Source organism: Hyperoodon ampullatus, assembly GCF_949752795.1.
Source record: "Hyperoodon ampullatus genome assembly, chromosome: 1".
In the NCBI taxonomy this organism is placed as follows: Eukaryota; Metazoa; Chordata; class Mammalia; order Artiodactyla; family Ziphiidae; genus Hyperoodon; species Hyperoodon ampullatus.
In genome coordinates, this window is record NC_136914.1 from 83,668,491 (window position 1) to 83,688,418 (window position 19,928).

Below are 19,928 nucleotides of genomic sequence, written 5' to 3' on the forward strand. Positions count from 1 at the left end.
AAAGGAGTATTTAGAAGCACCCTCTGCGCTTCTTTGTACTCATGATCTTCATGGAGTGAGGCAGAGCTCTGCTACTGACCTGGGTCCCTCCGGATCTCACAGGACATGACAACACAGTTCCGTGACTGTTGAGAAAGGCGGCTGCCGCATGAACACTGTCTGTCTCTGCCTGGTTAGATTCTTCTGTGTGACCTTTCTTTTCCTTCATTGTGCTTTTCTATACTTTCTAATCTTGTAGACATGTATTTCTTATACAACAAAAATTGTGTTAAAACATATTAAGGGGCTTCCCTGGTGACGCAGTGGTTGAGAGTCCGCCTGCCGATGCAGGGGACGCGGGTTCGTGCCCTGGTCCGGGAGGATCCCACATTCCATGGAGCGGCTGGGCCCGTGAGCCATGGCCGCTGAGCCTGCGCATCCGGAGCCTGTGCTCCGCAACGGGAGAGGCCACAACGGTGAGAGGCCCGTGTACCTCAAAAAAAAAAAAAATTAAAATCTTACAGAATGTCTCTAATAGCCTAATATTATATTTTGGGAATAGACAAGTCCCTCAAGATTGGTCCATAGAAGAGGATTTGGCTCCCAGCGACTCTGAAATGGCTGGAATCCTTTATTGTGGCAAGGAAGGCTGCTTCTCAGAAGGTACAGACATTGAAAGGGTTATTGTGCTCTCTAGAAATTTTCTGAATTGTGGGTCCCTCTTTTTCCAGCCAGAATATACTCTCTCAGATGGTGATACCACACCAACTGTGGTGAAATGCTGCTCAGAATTTCTACCCATGAGCTGGGGAAAGGTAGCTGCTGGCATGAATATCATGAACTTCCCAACTTAAATAGTTTAGGGCTCTGTGAACCTGAATTAATATGCCAACAGATATGACCATTCCTGTTAATGGGCTCTCAGGAAATAGGGTGTACTCTGGAGGTTCCAAATTTCTAGATGGCTGAGGTTTATTCAGATTATTTCCATTGTCAGAACCCATATTTTAGAAAATCAGTCTAAAGCATATCTGCCTGCTTTTTAGCCTTATTGAACTCTAAGTGGTGAACTCAACGTATTACGTCTTCCATTAGTTTCCTACAAGCTACAGGACCACTATATTAAGGGTCTCTCTCTCTCTCTCTGTTTTTGTTTTTGTTTTTTGGTGTGTTTTGGAGCTAAGGGAAACAGTGATTGGGTAAAAGTGCACAGGTCCCAGGGAAAACACCTAGTGGTTGTTTTTAGAATGAATTTGAGAGGAGTTTGCTTTCTAGTCATTAACATCTTTGCCCTAAAAGGCAGAATTTTCCCCCCAAAAGTATTGGTTTAATTTGGTTTGTGTTAACATTGACAGGTGAGCATCAAGTGTTACCATTTTTTTAAAAATTTCAAGTGACCAACTGAATGAACTGAGTTAATCAAAAGCAATCAGACTACCAGAGATGATTACTTTAGAGGCAGGTTTCAAGCAGCAGCTGCAGTAGCTAACACCACGTGTTCACTGAGCACTTATTCCCAGGGGCTGTTGTTCTCAGTGATGTGAGACATCAAAGACACATAAGACAGAGCGTCTCTCACCATGAGAAGGAGGATAGGCTGCGTTAACGTGGGGAGCACATCAGGCTGGTGTGGGTGGCCTGGAGTCTGTCTCCGGCCAAGTACTGCTGGAAGGAAGCCATTCGAATCTCCAGACATCAGTTTCCTCAGGAGAAAATGAGGCATTCAACTCAATTTCAAAAGGACCTTCAGCCTCTGAGATTCCAGAGCCGATGGTTTTTTGGAGGAGGGAGGCCTGTGCGTGGGCACCGGGAACTGTGTCATGTGATGAGTGAGTCAGACTCAGGGCGTCAGAAAAATAACATCTTCACAGTCAACACAAGGGCATAGGCAATTAGGAAACGCACTTAGCTGACGGCTTGAGTGTCTGTTCCATTCGGAGGATATATTCCTGAAGAGGGACAGGGTGACTCATCAGACGGCTGTAACTTGATGAAGTACAGCTATCCAATTTCCTTGCTCTGATTCCAGGCAAATGAATGATCTTAATTTGGTTTCCCAAGGCAGTTTCCCCAGGCAAGTGAAGGGACAGGCTGTGGCAACTGGAAACTGACATTCTTTTGTGTGAGCAAAATTAGATCACATATGAGAAATGACTGAAATTATAAGAAGTAGCATTCAAATGCAAAGCATCCTTAGTTATATCTTCATCAGTTATGAATCATTTTCGTGCTGATTTGGTTAGCCTTTGAACCATTTTTTTTTAAAAAGCTAGTAAACACTGGGTAACTTGGTAAATATAGAAATTCTGTACCTGCAAAGCTGATCAGAGGTGAAATTTACTAACATTTACATAGTGCTTTACAATTTACAAAGTGCTTCTCTATACAGTATCCCAGTAGCTCCGGGAGACAGGGAATATTATTTTCCCAGTTTCTAGTTCAGGAAAGCTCTGTATTTGAGGGAGGATTTGGGCTGGCAGTCAAACCTAGGTCTTCCACTCCTAATCCAAATCATAGTGCTGCTGCTTCTGAAGCAAGTGAATGCTCTTCTGCCACCCATCCACCTGCATACACACACACACACACACACACACACACACACCCCTTCCTATACAAGATCTGTGCTCAGTGGGACAACTGAATGAGTGGTGAGAAGCAGAGGCAGAGAAGAAACCCAAATGCCAGTCTATTCTGGAGATCGTGGAACTGCTTCTCTTTCCCTCTTCAAAAGCCACTCAAAGTGCATAGGGCCTTTCCAGATGGCTGTCCCATGGCTGGGTCAGTTCAGCTTTCCTTAGTCCCCGGCTGAGTCTTCTTGCTGCAGGTATAGAAAGTGTCCGGTCTGCTTAGGTGGAATCTCAGGGAGTGTCGGACTCCTACCTCTCTTGCCCTGAAAGTTTGGTCTGGATATTCCTGCTGAAGGTAGCTAGGGATGCTCAACCAGGGTGGCTCCCCCAGAACAGCACTGCCTGACCTAACCCACCTGGGGCTCCTGACTTCTCAGCTACTGGAGCTGCCAGTCTCAGATTACCAATGGGGAGGGATCTCAGGACCTAGGGCCCTCCGTGCACTGCAAGCCTGAGCTCTTTGCTGTGCAGAGACAGTAGCAGAGTGGGTGCTTTGTGACCAGACCCTTCCCATTCACAGAGAGAACTGGAAGACCGCACTGCCTGGCTGGGAATTTACAGAGGCTTAGGAAAAAGATGAACTGGCCCCACTTCTGCATCTCCTTTTGCTGGATTTACTTTGCTGCCTCCAGACTGAGAGGTAAGAGGCTGGTGGGCATGTAACCATTGTTGCTCATCTGGGGCCACTTCTTTGGGTTTTAAGGTGGACCAGGAAAAAGAACAAATGTTCTAACTGCAAGGAAGTACTTCGTCTTTTTACTGACTCATACATAATCCTGTAGGGTGTGCCAGAAAAATAACTCTCATCGACCTAGAGCTTGTCCCTAGCTGATGCTAGATTATCCCCAACTCTAGTCCTTGGACTGCTGTTCTTTGCCTTGAAATATACATGACACTGAAGGTTGATCAGGTCCTTCTTTTGAGCAGCTGGAGAAACAGCAGATGGAAAATATGCTCAGAAGTTGTTTAATGACATTTTTGAAGATTATTCCAATGCTCTTCGTCCAGTAGAGGATACAGATAAAGTCCTGAATGTCACGCTCCAGATTACACTTTCTCAGATTAAGGATATGGTGAGTAACATAGTGGTAACTCTGAAATGTTTAGAATGAAACTAACAGTGCTTTCCAAAGGGGGTGTCTGAACTGGGAATTTGAGAGAAAGTGAGAACAGAGAGCTCTGTGTGCAAGCTGATGGGAGAAGGGAACTCCAGGGGAAGAAAGCTTTCTACAAAATTAATTTCACTAAATTACCTAATCCTGGCCATTAACACTAACAGTCTTAGATCATCTAAAGAAAGTTGGTTACACATTACATGTTCCATCTCTATGAAATGTGCAAAATCAGCAAAAGCATAGAGACAGAAAGCAGAGTAGTGATTGCCAGGGGCTGTGGGAATAGTGGGGGAATAGTGATAGACTACTTGACGGTCATAGGCTTTCTCTTTTGGGGTGACAAAATATTCTGGAAGTAGAGAATGGTGATGGTTCCACAACATTGTGAATAAACTGAAAGTCACTGAACTGTACACTTTAAAATGGTTAAAGTGGTGAGTTTCATATAATATAAATTTTATCCCCAGTTTTTAAAAGGTGGGGTTTTTTTTAAATTAATTAGTTTATTTATTTTTGGCTGCATTGGGTCTTCGTTGCTGAGCATGGGTTTTCTCTAGTTGCCGCGAGCGGGGGCTACTCTTCGTTGCGGTGCGCAGGCTTCTCATTGAGGTGGCTTCTCTTCTTGCGGAGCACGGGCTCTAGGCGCGCGGGCTTCAGTAGTTGTGGCTCTTGGGCTCTAGAGCGCAGGCTCAGTAGTTGTGGCGCACGGGCTTAGTTGCTCCACGGCATGTGGGATCTTCCCGGACCAGGGCTCGGACCCGTGTCCCCTGCATTGGCAGGTGGATTCTTAACCACTGCGCCACCAGGGAAGCCCAAAAGCTGGTGTTTTAAGATGACTTACCTTATATAATGCTTATATGTGTTTAATTACATGACGTTATGAAACTTGAAAGACTTTTCTTTGGTACATTATCGATGTTTGCCGACTTTTTAATTCAAAAGAATCATCGGTTGATCTATTTTCAGAGAAATTTGGGCAGTTGATCCATGCAGAGATCTGATGATTTAAATATTTGTCCACTTTACATTCCGAACACTAAATCACAGAAAAAAACACTTCCCTGGCAGTCAATCAAGGGGATAGACTGGAAAAATTCTCACTTACTTATTGGAAATAGACTAGTGTTCTTGGAATTCCTGTTTTAAAGATGAGTGTTCTAGAGACAAGTGCATTCAGTTGAGGTGTTGATGGGATAAAGTTATATCTGGGTTAATTGTGCAGGATGAAAGAAATCAAATTCTGACTGCCTATTTGTGGATCCGCCAAATCTGGCATGATGCATATCTCACGTGGGATCGAGACCAGTATGATGGACTGGACTCCATCAGGATCCCCAGCGACCTGGTGTGGAGGCCGGATATTGTCCTGTATAACAAGTAAGTGCAAGTCAGTAGTTTCTCAGGAATGAATTTATTGATGTAACAGAATGTAAACATAATGGAAAATGAATGTTTCAAACATGCATGAAGTTAAGTTTATTCATGTTCCTAGTCCCTGAAGTGAAGGTCATAAAACCTCAGATAATAAAATCTTAGAGTTACAGCCCCCTTTTCAGATGAGAAACTGTATTAGAAGCCGTGTTAGTTTTCTAGGGCTACTGTAACAAAGTACCACATACTGGGTGGCTTAAATGACAGAAACTTATTGTCTCACAGTTCTGGAGGCTAGAAATGCAAGATAAAGGTACTGGTAAGGTTGGTTCCTTCTGAGGTCTGTGAGGAAGACTCTGTTCCCTGTCTCTTCCCTAGCTTCTCAGGTGGTTGCTGGCAATCTTCAGTTTCTTGACTTGTAGAAGCATCACACAATCTCTGCCTTCTTCTTCACATGGTGTTCTCCCTGTGTGTTGTCTGTGTCCATATTTTCCCTTGTATAAGGACACCAGTCTTGTTGAATTAGGTGTTTACACCACACCAGTATGACCTCTTCTAGACTAATTACATCTGCAATGACCCTGTTCCAAATTAGGTCACATTCTGAAGTGCCAGTGGCTAGGATTTCAACATACGAAGTGTTCACAGATGCAATTCAACCCTTAACAGTGGTGCTCCCTTGTCTAAGATCATATATCAAAAATACATGATACGATTAAGATTAAATCAGAATGGGCCTGCTAGAAGCTGGCCTATGGAATTTGGACCTTGTATGGAGTGGAAGATGAAATATATCATAAGATCACCAGTTGGCCTTTTCCTGGTCCGAAAGCAAGGGGCCTTGGTGAGTGGGTAGGTAAGGTTTAAGTTTCTCAAATTGTAAAGTGTGCACGAATCATCTGAGGAGCTTGCTAAAATACAGATTCTGATTTAGTAGGTCTGGGGTAGAGTTTGACGTTCTGCATTTCTATAAGCTCCAGATGGTAGTGCTGCTGTTGCACAGATCACACTTTGAGAAGGAACCAGACAGCTGTCTCAGTTCAGGTTCAGGTGCTCCACCTGTTGTCAAAGGGGCTCCTCTCTCTTTTTATTCTGGAACTCAAGTTTCTCAGGGTTGGGAAAGGCTTCTCTTTGAGCAGAGCCATGTGAATGAGGAGCAGCTCAGGGGGACTCTCCGGAGAGCTCAGCCCTCTACTGGACGTGAGTTTCCCTTCAAGAAGCAACTGGTAGGTTGCAGCCTGGATTTTAGTCTCAGTCCTTACTCAGAGAGCTTGTCCAAGGGTCATGACCTCATGAATCATAGCCCTGATGCTGCTGTCCATTCCCCACTCTGGAATGGCAACTCTTCCCAAGCAAGATCACATCCAAGTGCTGGTGCTTTAGTACTCTGGTTCACACCCCCCTCAACATACACATACACACACACACATACACATACATAGCAGGCAAGAGAATGAGCCAGGATGTCCATTACCTTGTCCCACACACAGGGTGCAGGAGAGTAATCAGAGGATACACTTTACATAGAACACTTACAGCATTCTATAAGTTCAAAATTCTCCCTGGAGAAAAACAGAAGGCTGGTTCTCCTTTTCCTCCTGCTTTGATTGACTGAAGCAGTGCCCAGCTCTTACTGAAACACTTCTTTCCGAGCTGGTATGACCTAAGTTAAGCCTACCCCAGTCCCCCTTTATCAGAGCAGCCAGTTATGCACTCATAAGCTCACACAAACCTGCTGTGGCTTTGGTAAATTTTGTCCCCGTTCTCCGTCCTTTCCCCCCCAGATCGCTGGCTTTGAGAAGTGTGAGTTCTGGTCCCCTTTTCTTTCACACACAGACCCTTTTCACCACACTGATTCATCAACTCTTTTCTTTTCCTCTGGATTGACTCTTTAGTCTTCTTTCCCCTCCTATCATGGACAGTTCTGTTTTGGATCCTCTATTTTCCTGTGTGTTCTCCTTCTCAGTAACATCAGAGTTTTACTATTCAGAGGAAACCCTAAATGGACTTATGGTTGGATGTCATTTGCATTCCTTTAAACAACTGAAATGAGAATAGAAGAGAGTTAGAGGACCAGGCAAAGGAGGGACCCCAGTCCTTTGGGGTCCCCAGGAAGGACCCTGACCCTGGTCCTTCTAGCTGAATCCCTGGACCTGCAGAATCTTCTGCTCCCTGACATAATATAACTACTTCTCAGAAACTGGTACAGAAACTTGTAGACCACAAAATGGGCTTCCTGAGTGGTGGTAGGGAGAATAAAGAGGGGTATAAAGCAGGTGATCCAGTCACGTGTGATAAAGATAGTTTGGGCAGGAAGATGCTTAACATCTAGATTCACCATTGGTGCCTGAATCCATGGGTTAGACTTGCTGAGGATTGATCAGGATGGTCCTGGGCCTGGAAGCTATTTCATATGAGGAGCGGTCGAATTTATTGATGCTTAGTTTGGAAGAGAGAGGTCCTTAGGAAGACTTGATGGCTGTCATAGGCAATCATAGGAAAAATAAGGTAGAGAAAAAAGAGAAAATTCCTCCAGAGGACAAAACCCAAAACAATGAGTAGAAGGTAAAGGGTTTTTTAATTGCATTTTAATGCAATTTTTTAAAAAAAACTAATAATTTGAATAATGAATTTTCCCAAGAGGTAGTGAGCTCTTTAACAATATAATGACTCAAGCAGATATTGGCTGTTACCAAGTCAGTAAAGGAATAAGTAAATTGGGGCTCAAAGTCCTGGTGGGATTGTTTAGTATAGGTATATGGCCAATATAATGGTTAGTATAAGAGGGTGCAAGGATTCCTGACATTTTTAGGTTAGGTAAAGAGTGGATTACAGAAATTTCAGAAGTGTGTTTATTATGAGAGAGTTTTAATGGTTGGATTTTAATGGACCGGTTTAATACTTGGATTTTAGACCTAGTGAGAAATTGGGTACCCTGTTGTACTCAGAAAGATTTGTCTACAATTTAGCTTTAAGTTCTGCTTAAGTAGCTTAGAGAATTGAAAGAATGGAAAAACTGTAAGATGAGATTGGATATACATATGTCAAATTTTATCAAATTGTATACTTTAAATGTATGCAATTTATTGTATGCCAATCATATATCAATAAAACTCCTTAAAAAGAAAAAAAAAGATGACATTGGAAATAAAGGAGGCAGAAGAGGAACAGGTTTGGAGAAAAAGATGATGAGTTTGGTGTGAGACCTGTTCAGTTTGGGAGACAAAAGGAACAGAGGAGACAACCAACAAAGAGATTGCAAAGGCAAGTTTTAAGCTTGGAAAGAAGGTCACGGCTAGAGCTATCAAAAGCCCTTTAAGCCCTTATAGAACTGCTCAAGGAGGGAAAGAAAATGGCTGGGGATAAAGTTGGAGAATTTCTTCACTGAAGAAATTTCCGGAGAACATTCAGAAGAAATGGTTAAAGGAGTAGAAGGAGAACTGAGAGAATTGCCTCATAGAAACCAAGGGAAGAAAGGATGTCTAGGAACAACTCACAGCGTGAAGTGCTTGGGAAGGGTTGGCAGACTCTTAGAAGAGTCTTTAGATTTGCGCATTTGCAAGTCATGAGTGACCTTTGAAAGAGCACACTTTGAAAGTTGGGAAGAAGCCAAATTGCAAGAATACAAGCAAGATGGGGAAGTGAAAGCAGCATGCATCAATTACACTTGAGAGCGTGTGCAGAGAGGAGAGAGGTGGGAGGGGCCTGGGAGGAAGGGAAGTTGGTAGGGAGACTTGGGAACAGAGTTGGGAGGGGATTAGAGGAGCCAGAGAGAATAAGAGAGACCAAGAGAGGCGAAATCCTGAAAGAGACCTGGAAGGAAAGAAGTCACAGTACAAGAAGAGAAGTTAGCCTTGAAAAGAAAGAGAGGGACTTCTTATTTATTTATTTATTTATTTATTTATTTATTTATTGTTGGCTGCATTGGGTCTTCATTGTGGTGCATGGGCTTTTCATTGCCGTGGCTTCTCTTGTTGCAGAGCACGGGCTTTAGGCGCACGGGCTTCAGTAGTTGTGGCGTGCGGGCTCTAGAGAGCAGGCTCAGTAGTTGTGGCACATGGGCTTAGTTGCTCTGTGGCATGTGGGATCTTCCTGGACCAGGGCTCGAACCCGTGTTGCCTACACTGGCAGGCAGATTCTTAACCACTGCGCCACCAGGGAAGCCTGAGAGGGACTTCTTTTTGACATGGAAGGGAAGATAAGGGGGACACACGAAAGACGGAGACATTGGAGATGGGAAAAAGGGTGGATTGTGGGACTGAGTAAAGAGACAAGCCTATGTCGAGGTTCCAGGCACTGTCTGGTACCAGAAAAACTGGCTGATTCTCACTGTTCTCTCCTTCACCAGCCCACACTTCTCCAGTTCTGGGGATCTGGCTTCTTACAGCCCCTGCTGGGAAAGGTCTTTCTGCTCAAGTGCGAAGCTGAAGTCAGCTCAGTCTTTGATCAGGAGAGAATGGGACTGCCTGAAGGGCACTAAGTGTTGGAGGAAAGGGAAGGTAAGAGGAAAACAATTTAAATAATCTCTTAGGGTCATATTATTGAACCCTGCCCTCTCGACCTCCATTTTGAAATTTTGTCCCTGTAATTTTTTTCATTTTCTAGTTGGGAAAAAAGAACCCAGTTAGAAACAGAGGGAAGGGAAAGAGAAGAAACTCATATGTATTGGACACTTACTATGTGTCAGGCAGTGAATTGGGGCTCTACATAGTGTGGTAGACAAAATAATTGCCCCCAGAGTGTCCCCATCCCAATCCCTGAAGTCTGTGAATATGTCACCTTACATGACAAAAGGGACTTTGCAGGTGTAATTAAATTAAGGATTTGAGAGGAGATTACCCTGCTGGGGCCAATGGAAACAATCTTACAAGTCCTTATAAGAGAGAGGTGGGAGAGTCAGATGCCACAAAGGAAGCAGAGATCAGAGTGATGGAAGGAAGGAGCCCTAAACCAAAGAATGCAGGCAGCCTCTAGAAGCTGGAAAAGGCAAGGAAATGGACTCTCCTTTAGAGCCTCTGGAAAGAATGCAGCCCTGCCTAAACCTTGATTTTTGGATTTTTGACCTCTAAAACTGTAGAGATGCTAAATTTGTATTATTTTAAGACACTTGGTTTGTGGTAAGTTTTTACAGCAGTAATAAGAAATTAATAGATTAATTATTTACTTAATATAACATTTTAAAAAAAACCTTAAGGTATTATAACCTCTACTTTTACAGGTGGGTGATAGAAATGTTACTTGCTCAAGGTTACAAAAACAGACCAAGATTTTAACCCGAATCTCTCTGTGATATTTCTGTGATGTCATTGCTACTTTCTAAAGGAGAATGAGCCATATTGATTCGATCAACCCACTTACCTACCCACTTACCTTCCTTTGTTAAATCCTTCTTCTGTGCAAGGCATTCAGTCATGTGTTGAGGGGTTAGGATTTTAAGACTCAGTCTCTGACCTCAATGAACAGTCCAATAAGAAATGTATGTAAAATGTAAGCCCCTCATAACACAGAAATAAAGTGCCAGAGCCCTTCAAAGGTGAAGGGATTTCATCAGACTGTAGGGGCAGGCGAGGCTTCTCAGAGGGGTAGGCATCTGAGCTGTCTTGAAGGATGTATTAGATTTATACTTGCAGAAAGTGGGGCGGGTATTATAGATAGAAGAAAGAGTTTGAGTAAAGGAGAGACATTCACAGGATCTGTTAGGGTTTCAGCCTTGATTGGTGGTGTGCGAGACCAGTGGGAGACATCAGAGACCAGTGGGAGGCTACAGAGTGGGATGGGAGTAGATCATGGAACATCTAGGACACTGAACTTAGGATATTTGGAAGTATTTGGTCGGCCATAGGAAACCAGTGCAAGTGCTGAGCTGTAAAAAGATGTGATCAGAGAAACCAGGGAGATAAAACAAGACATTGGTCATGAAGTAATTAAATAGTAATGTCTTTAAACTCCTCCTGAGTAGCTGGGGTGATGTTTTCAGACAGTGGGCTCCTTTGTCCTCTGGCTTCTGGTTGGGTTGGGCCAATGAGAAGCACCAGTGAGCAATTGGAGGGAGAAAAGGGAGTGAGGTTAGGGCATGTATTCCCTTGCTCTCTTCCTATAGAGTTATTATCTTTGGCTTGCTGTGTCCCTTGACAGAAAGGTATAACTCCTATCATGGTGATCCTCTTAAGCAAGTCTTTCCTTCCAGGTCTTGATAATTGCACCTTCCCTTCACCTCTTCGGGCCCAGGAATGGTAATAGCTCTGCTGTTACTAGCCCTGGAGTGGTTGCCCTACACCTTATCCATACCTTTGTAAATAGTCCCTGCATTAAACACTCCTCAAATTATCTAATTTGAGTGGGCCATCCACTTTCTGCAGGGACCATGACTAATACAATTATTCTAGCTCCAGATAGATTCTCTCTGACCCCGAGATCTCTTACACCAAGGAAGGTAGGATGGGTGAGTTCCCATCCTCCAGTTCTCACTTCTCATATAGCTAACTATATATACTTCTAATTGTTACAGAGGGTAGGTTCAGGCATTTTCAAAATATTCATTTTGTTCTCTTCACAAGACCACGTTAAAGATCCCCTCTCTAGACCTCCATTAAAAATCGAGCGCCACAATTCAGCTGTAATGCTCTGATTAGAGTGGACCCAATCAGACCATTACAGTTAACATTGTGGTACCTAAATTTTAATAAGTAGGAAAAAACTTTTAAAACATGTTCTTTGATCTAACACACCCTCATCTAGCAATTTAACCTAAGGAAAGAGTCAGTGGATAAACGCAACAATTTGACTACAGAGATGTTCACTGCGGCATTGCTTGTAAATGTAAAAACTGGAAACAACCATAATGTTGAAAATAGGTGAATTGGTTAAATAACTATGGCACATCTCTATAATGGAATGTAATTGAATACCATTTAGTCACAAAAATAAAGTTGCAAAAGAATATGAACAGATGATCATATATGTTTTTAAATTGTCTCAATGTTTTTTTTGTAAATTAACTTTTTTATTTTGAGATAATTTTACAGAAAAGTTGCAAAGATGGTACAGAGTTCTTGTCTATTCTTCACCCAGTTTCCCTTAATGTTACATCTTACGTAACCATAGTACATTTGTCAAGACTAATACAATACTATTAACTAAACTACAGACTATTTGGACTTCACCAGTTTTTCCACTAATGTACTTTTTCTGTTCCAGAATCTAATTCAGCAAACCACATTACATTTAGCCGTAATATATTTTGTAGGGAAAAAATCGTAAGGAACACTTGGAAAAATGTGCATTAAAATATTAACAGAAACATATCAGTTAAGGCTGTAAGCATTAGAAACTGACTTTGTCTACCTTGTGACAAAAGGAATTTGTTGGAAGGATATCGTACAGCTCACTGAATTAAAGGAAAAAAATCAATGACCAGGCCTTGGAAAGGACAAACCAGGACTACTCTACAGTTCAAGACAGTGGGGAATATTGAGCTTTTTAAAAAATAATAATAATAATTAATTGACTTTTATAGGGAGCCATCACCAGTGTGACTCTTTTTGGTCTTTGGGTCACTCTGCTTAAGATCTAAACTGCAGGGAGAGTGAATCACTTGGACCTAGCTCAGGTCACACAGCCAGCCCCTGGCCAAGGGTGGCTGAGGAACCTTGATCATTGTTTCATCTGCCTTACAATGGTCATGGAGAAAGAGTCATTCCCCAAAATGAAACAGAAATTCTGTACCCCCAAGATGTAAGGCATAAATGTTGATAAAGCAAAAAGAAGTTATATCTAGAATAAATTATTATCTCTTAGATTATGGGTGAATAATTTTTTCTCTGTGTTTTTCAAATGTTCTACAGTAAACATGTACAACTCTTTCAACAGCAACAAAAAGTTATTTCAATATTCTTGTACCCACAGTTAACAAAATCAGGTAAGCAGAGCCCCCTGTTAGATTTTAGCCTCGTTTACTCTTTGTCTGGATGTTTGAATCATTATACCTGGACCAAGAGAGTGGCACTGGGAATGGAGAGGAAGGGACATAAAGCAGAGATGCTTTAAAGAAAGAATCCAAGAGAACTCGGCCCTAACTATTCACAGGAAATGGAGAAGAAGGGCAAATTAGAGTTGATTCCAGACTTTCAAGCCAGGGTGACAGAAATGGTGATCCATTGCCAAGACACTGAAATGATGGGCACAAGGCAGTGAGCTATCGAGGGTAAGGAGTTTGGTGAGTTGTCCTGGCGAGCAGCTCTCATTTTCCTCCTCTGACCTCCAGGGCTGATGATGAATCTTCTGAGCCTGTGAACACCAACGTGGTCCTGCGGTATGATGGGCTGATCACCTGGGATGCACCAGCCATCACCAAAAGCTCCTGTGTGGTGGATGTCACCTACTTCCCCTTTGATAATCAGCAGTGCAAGCTGACCTTTGGTTCCTGGACCTACAATGGCAATCAGGTGGACATATTCAATGCCCTGGACAGCGGAGACCTCTCCGACTTCATCGAAGATGTGGAGTGGGAGGTGCATGGCATGCCTGCTGTGAAGAATGTGATCTCCTATGGCTGCTGCTCTGAGCCTTACCCGGATGTGACATTCACTCTCCTTCTGAAGAGGCGGTCCTCCTTCTATATTGTCAACCTCCTCATCCCATGTGTCCTCATATCTTTTCTGGCTCCCTTGAGTTTTTATCTCCCAGCAGCCTCTGGGGAAAAGGTCTCCCTGGGAGTGACCATACTGTTGGCCATGACTGTATTTCAGCTCATGGTGGCAGAGATCATGCCAGCCTCAGAAAATGTCCCTCTGATAGGTGAGTTCAAGTGTCTTACACTTTGAGTCAGCACTGTGGTTAACTGGGGTTGTATCTGTTATCTTTAAACTCCTAACAATGAGGTCAACTTCAGACTCAACACAGTCTGTCACATACTTCATTTGGTGTCTTCAGCTGGCATCTCTGAAAAGAGATGTGGCTGTTGGAAACAAAGCTGGTCTTGCTGTCTCCAGGTTTACCCAAAAGAGGAATGAGAGCAATATGGTTTAGAGCAGTGGTTCTCACAGTATGGTCTCTGGACCCACAGCATTAGCATCATTTTAGAAATGCAAATTCTCAGGGCCCACCCTAGATCTACTTAATTAGAAACTCTGGCGGTAAAGCCTGGCAAACTGCTTTTAAAAGCTTTCGAGGTGATTTCGATGAGCTTTTTGTTCAAGTCTAAAAACCACTGGCTTATAGATTAAGACCCTGATTTTGAAGTCAAAGAAATCTTCATTTGAACTCTGACTTCACCACTCATTCTTTGATCAGCCTTAAGAGAGTTACTTAATTTTTGAGTCTCTACTTCATCATCTGCAAAATATGTGTAATTGCTACCTCATTGTGCCACTGCTTAACACAGAGCCTGGCATATGGTGAGGACTGAGAGAAAAGTGACTATTATTATCATGTCACAAGGGATTCTTCTTGGGAAGAGTGATAAACGTGATGGAAATGATGAGCTGGATTTTTAAGCCTGCCATCTACCCTTGATAGAATAATTCTCAGCCTTTACTGGGTATAGTAGGTGTGGGAGAGCTTGTTTAAAATGCAGGTTCCTACACCCAAAGAGGTTGTTTTTCTTTTTAAGCAATCTTGGGCAAGATTTGGGAATCTGAGGTGATTCTCAAGTAGAACACATTTTCAAAAATTTGCAATAACGGGCTTCCCTGGTGGCACAGTGGTTGAGAGTCCGCCTGCCGATGCAGGGGACACGGGTTCGTGCCCTGGTCCAGGAAGATCCCACATGCCGCAGAGCGGCTGGGCCCGTGAGCCACGGCCGCTGAGCCTGCGCGTCCGGAAAAAAAAAAAAAAAAAAAAAAAAGAATTTGCAATAATGAAATGTCCCTCTAAGGGAAGGAGTATAGACTGTGGCTGCCATCCCTGCTTCCCCTTTCCTTTACCTCCCTTGTTCTGAGATCCTAACACCTTTAATACCTACTTCCTGCCACCAAGGATAACACCCAGATCAATACGTCTATCTCAATGACTTGCTGTTGTAATAGATGCTTATGAGAATCAGAAGCTAGACCTAATTTTTAGTTCTTTAATGTAATCAATGAGGAGAAATTTCAGAACACCAGGAGACTTAGAAAGCAATATAAAAGGGGTATTGTACTACCCTTTTACCCTCTCCTGTATCCAGTATTTAGACGTTACTACATTGGTTTCTCTGTTTGGAGATCTCTTCCTTGCTATGTCTCTCCCAGCAACACCTCCCCCCGCCCCCACACACATACACTCATGTACACCTTTTTGAGAAATAGACACAGAAGGTTCTCTCCTTTCTCACCACCACTAATAAAGAGGAAGACATTTATTGGTACTTTTATCACCTCTCCTGAGGCAGAAATGATTGACAGTGACAACATCTAATAATAACCCTGTTTGAGGCAAGATCAATTGACAGATCCCTCTCTCTTCTTTAGCAGTAAGATTCAAAAGCAAGCTGGATCAATTTCTGAAGAAAGATGTCTCAGAACATGTCTCAAGAATTTTACAAGCATTACTTTTTCTGTTTCTGTGATAATATGAAATGTATCTTTTTCGGAAGGGTGCACACAGATCTTGAGAACTTTATTAATAGTCACAATTTGTTATTTGTAGCACCCATGAAATAGAGTTACAATCTCATAGAAGTGTGTTGAAGTTTCCTGCATCAAGTGTAGCATTTGATCCAGGCTTTTGGCCCACAGCCTTGACAATGTTAAGAAAGATTCCATTTATTTTTAGTTTACTCAAAGCTTTTAACAAATAATAAACAGATGATATTCATTATCAAATGCATTGTCTTCATCTGTTAAGATGATCATGTGAGTTTTTTCTTTTCCCCCATTAAGTAAGTGAATTATATTACAGTTTTCTGATGTTGAACTAAACTCTTTATCATGATGAATTATCAATTAAAGACACCGTAGGATTTAGTTAGTCAATGATTTTTATAGGACTTTCTCAAATGTGTCTATAAATGAAATGGCCTTAATATTTCCTTTCTTGCTACTTTTGGAACCAAGCCTGAATTTACTTCATAAAATGAGATTTTCTAGGCAGTTTTCCCTCTTTTCTATTTTTGGAACAACTTGCGTAAGATATGAGTTATCTGTTCCTTAAAAATACGGTGAAACTGGGCTTCCCTGGTGGCGCAGTGGTTGGGAGTCCGCCTGCCGATGCAGGGGACACGGGGTCGTACCCCGGTCCGGGAAGGTCCCGCGTGCCGCACAGCGGCTGGGCCCGTGAGCCATGGCCGCTGGGCCTGCGCGTCCGGAGCCTGTGCTCTGCAGCGGGAGAGGCCACAACGGTGAGAGGCCCGCGTACCACCAAAAAAAAAAAAAAAAAAAAATACGGTGAAACTCACCTGTAAAACCTTTTGGCTCTAGAGCTTTTTGGAAGGTGGGTGGATAGAGGTATTTGGTTAATTCCTATTTCTATTTAAGTGTTCTTTCTTCCTACACTAAATTTGACATCTTATATATTCGTAGAAATTTCATCTAGGTTTTCAAATGTATTATCATACAGCTATTTGTAATATTATTTTATTGTTTTCTAAATTTCTATTCTCTTACTTTTTTCTTTTGCACCCCTTTTTCTTTCTTTCTTTCTTTCTTTCTCCCACCTCTATTCCATGAGTGGCCTCATCAAAGGTTTATCAAGTCTATTACACTTTTCAAAAAACTTGCTTTTGGTTTTGTTCATCTTCTAGGTTCTTTGTTCTGCATTTCAGAAATTTGTACCCTCATCTTTATTGTTTCCTTCCTTAATTTTCCTTTTTCATGAATATTTGCTTTACGCAAATATGTTAAAGACTGATAGTGACACAGTGCCTCCTTTCTTCCCCAATGGTAATGAGCTTTCATATTAACAAGGTCCAAAGACAATTCTGAGAACTGACCAAGATCATTCATTGTTTACTTATTTGTTTGTTGAAAGTGGAAGTTTTTCACAACATGAGCTCACCAAAAATTTACAAACCTTTTAACTCAGGGCAAGGGACAGTGCTGAAAACTTTTCCTGTATCTTCTCAGTTAAGCCTCGTCATAGTCCTATGAGTTAGATACTAATATTATAGTCATTTTATTAAGAAGGAAGCTGAGGCTTACCAGAATTATATAACTTGCTCTAGGTCACAAGTCTAGTGAGTGACAGAGCTGGGATTTGAACCCAGTTTTATTCAAAAGTCTATAATAGTAACCATCAGTGTATACAGCTTCCTTAGAAAAGGTGATTGTTTCTTTTTGAGCCAAACACAAGGACAGTTTTAAGCTAACTTGGTTGTTGTTATTTTCCAGGCAAATACTACATAGCCACAATGGCCTTGATCACAGCCTCCACTGCCTTGACCATTATGGTGATGAATATCCACTTCTGTGGGGCTGAGGCCCGGCCAGTGCCACACTGGGCCAGGGTAGTCATCCTGAAATACATGTCTAGGATCTTGTTTGTCTACGATGTGGGTGAGAGCTGCCTTAGCCCCCGCCAAGACAGGGAGCAGGACCACCTCACGAAGGTTTATGGCAACCTTCCAGAGGCTAATCTGAAGACAACCAGAAATAAAGACCTTCCCAGAAAGAAGGAAATGAACAAACTCTTAAAGAATGACTTGAGGTACCAGGGTGAAAACCCGCAGGATGTTGACAGTTACTGTGCACGGTACAAAGTGCTGACGAGGAATATTGAATACATTGCCAAATGCCTCAAAGACCATAAGGCCGCCAATTCCAAGGGCAGCGAATGGAAAAAGGTTGCAAAAGTCATAGACCGATTCTTCATGTGGATTTTTTTTATTATGGTGTTTGTGATGACTATTTTGATCATAGCAAGAGCAGATTAGTGGGCATTTGGTATGTGGGGGTAAATCAATAAAATTCCTCTGTGATCTACTCTAATGTTCTTCCAAATTAGAAATACCTATATCTATATATACACAAATATATATAAATTAGGATTTATGTTGTCTTTACTTTTTGTTTTCAACTTCAGATCAATATTATAGCTATCTGTCAGGTTAAATCAAGCAGGAGGTCCAAAATTTCAAGGGCAGGAAAATGGAGGAAATAGAGAAGGACCCCTTTTATAACCTACCAGAGTGGTAGGTGTCTGGCTTCTAGATCACACAATTATTCTCTCCTTTAGCAGTACAGATAAAAAAGCACACTACAGAACAACTCCTACAGAACACCTACTGAACGCTGGCAGAAGACCCCAGACCTCCCAAAAGGCAAGAAACTCCCCACATACCTGGGTAGGGCAAAGCGGAGAGATTCCCGCACAGAGGATCAGTGCCGAGCGGCACTCACCAGCCCGAGAGGCTTGTCTGCTCGCCCGCCGAGGCGGGCGGCGCTGGAAGCTGAGGCTCGGGCTTCGGTCAGAGCGCAGGGAGAGGGCTGGGGCTGGCGGCGAGAACTCAGCCTGAAGGGGGCTAATGTGCCACAGCTAGCCGGAAGGGAGTCCGGGAAAACTCTGGAGCTGCCGAAGAGGCAAGAGACTTTTTCTTCCCTCTTGGTTTCCTGGTGCGCGAGGAGAGGGGATTAGGAGCGCTGCTTAAAGGGGCTCCACAGACGGGCGCGAGTCACGACTGAAAGCGCGGAGCCCAGTGACGGGCGTGGGACGCTGGGGCCGCTGCTGCCGCCGCCAAGAAGCCTGTGTGCGAGCGCAGGTCACTGTCCACACCGCCCTTCCGGGAGCCTGTGCAGCCCGCCACTGCCGGGGTCCCGGGATCCAGGGGCGGCTTCCCTGGGAGAACGCACGGCGCGCCTCGGGCTGGTGCAACGTCACGCTGACCTCTGCCGCTGCAGGCTCGCCCCGCACTCCGTGCCCCTCCCTCCCGCCCAGCCTGAGTGAGCCAGAGTCCCCGAAGAGGCTGCTCCTTTAACCCTGTCCTGTCTGAGCGAAGAACAGACGCCCTCTGGCGACCTACACGCAGAGGCGGGGCCAAATCCAAAGCTGAGACCCAGGAGCTGTGAGAACAAAGAAGAGAAAGGGAAACCTCTCCCAGCAGCCTCAAAAGCAGCGGATTAAAGCTCCATAATCAACTTGATGTACCCTGCATCTGTGGAATACATGAATAGACAACAAATCATCCCAAATTGAGGAGCCAGGAGTCAGTGCTGTGCCTCTGAGGTGGGAGAGCCAACCTCAGGACATTGGTCCACAAGAGACCTCCCAGCTCCACATAATATCAAACGGCGAAAATCTTCCAGAGATCTCCATCTCAACACCAGCACCCAGCTTCACTCAACGACCAGCAAGCTACAGTGCTGGACACCCTATGCCAAACAACTAGCAAGACAGGAACACAACGCCACCCATTAGCAGAGAGGTGGCCTAAAATCATAAAAAGTCTGCAGACACCCCAAAACACACCACCAGATGTGGACCTGCCCACCAGAAAGATAAGATCCAGCCTCATCCACCAGAACACAGGCACTAGTCCCCTCCACCAGGAAGCCTACACAACCCACTAAACCAACCTTAGCCACTGGGGACAGACACCAAAAACAACGGGAACTACGAACCTGCAGCCTGCAAAAAGGAGACCCCAAACACACTAACATAAGGAAAATGAGAAGACAGAAAAACACACAGCAGGAGAAGGAGCAAGATAAAAACCCACCAGACCTAACAAATGAGAGGTAATAGGCAGTCTACCTGAAAAAGAATTCAGAATAATGATGGTAAAGATGATCCAAGATTCTATTTCCCAGATCCAAAATCTTGGAAATAGAATAGACAAACTGCAAGAAACAGTTAACAAGGACCTAGAAGAACTAAAGATGAATCAAGCTTCGATGAAAAACACAATAAATGAAATAAAAAATAC

The 19,928-nt window shown here is 43.3% G+C and overlaps 1 protein-coding gene across 1 annotated transcript; it reads left to right on the forward strand.

Moving 5' to 3' along the window:
- Positions 1 to 3,182: 3,182 nt before the first annotated feature.
- On the forward strand, positions 3,183 to 17,939 carry CHRNA9 (cholinergic receptor nicotinic alpha 9 subunit; the record flags this gene model as incomplete). Its single annotated transcript, XM_079706780.1, has 5 exons — positions 3,183 to 3,246; positions 3,534 to 3,679; positions 4,944 to 5,098; positions 13,356 to 13,888; positions 17,398 to 17,939. 5 exons carry the CDS (start codon positions 3,183 to 3,185, stop codon positions 17,937 to 17,939), a joined length of 1,440 nt encoding a protein of 479 aa, XP_079562906.1.
- Positions 17,940 to 19,928: the final 1,989 nt, after the last annotated feature.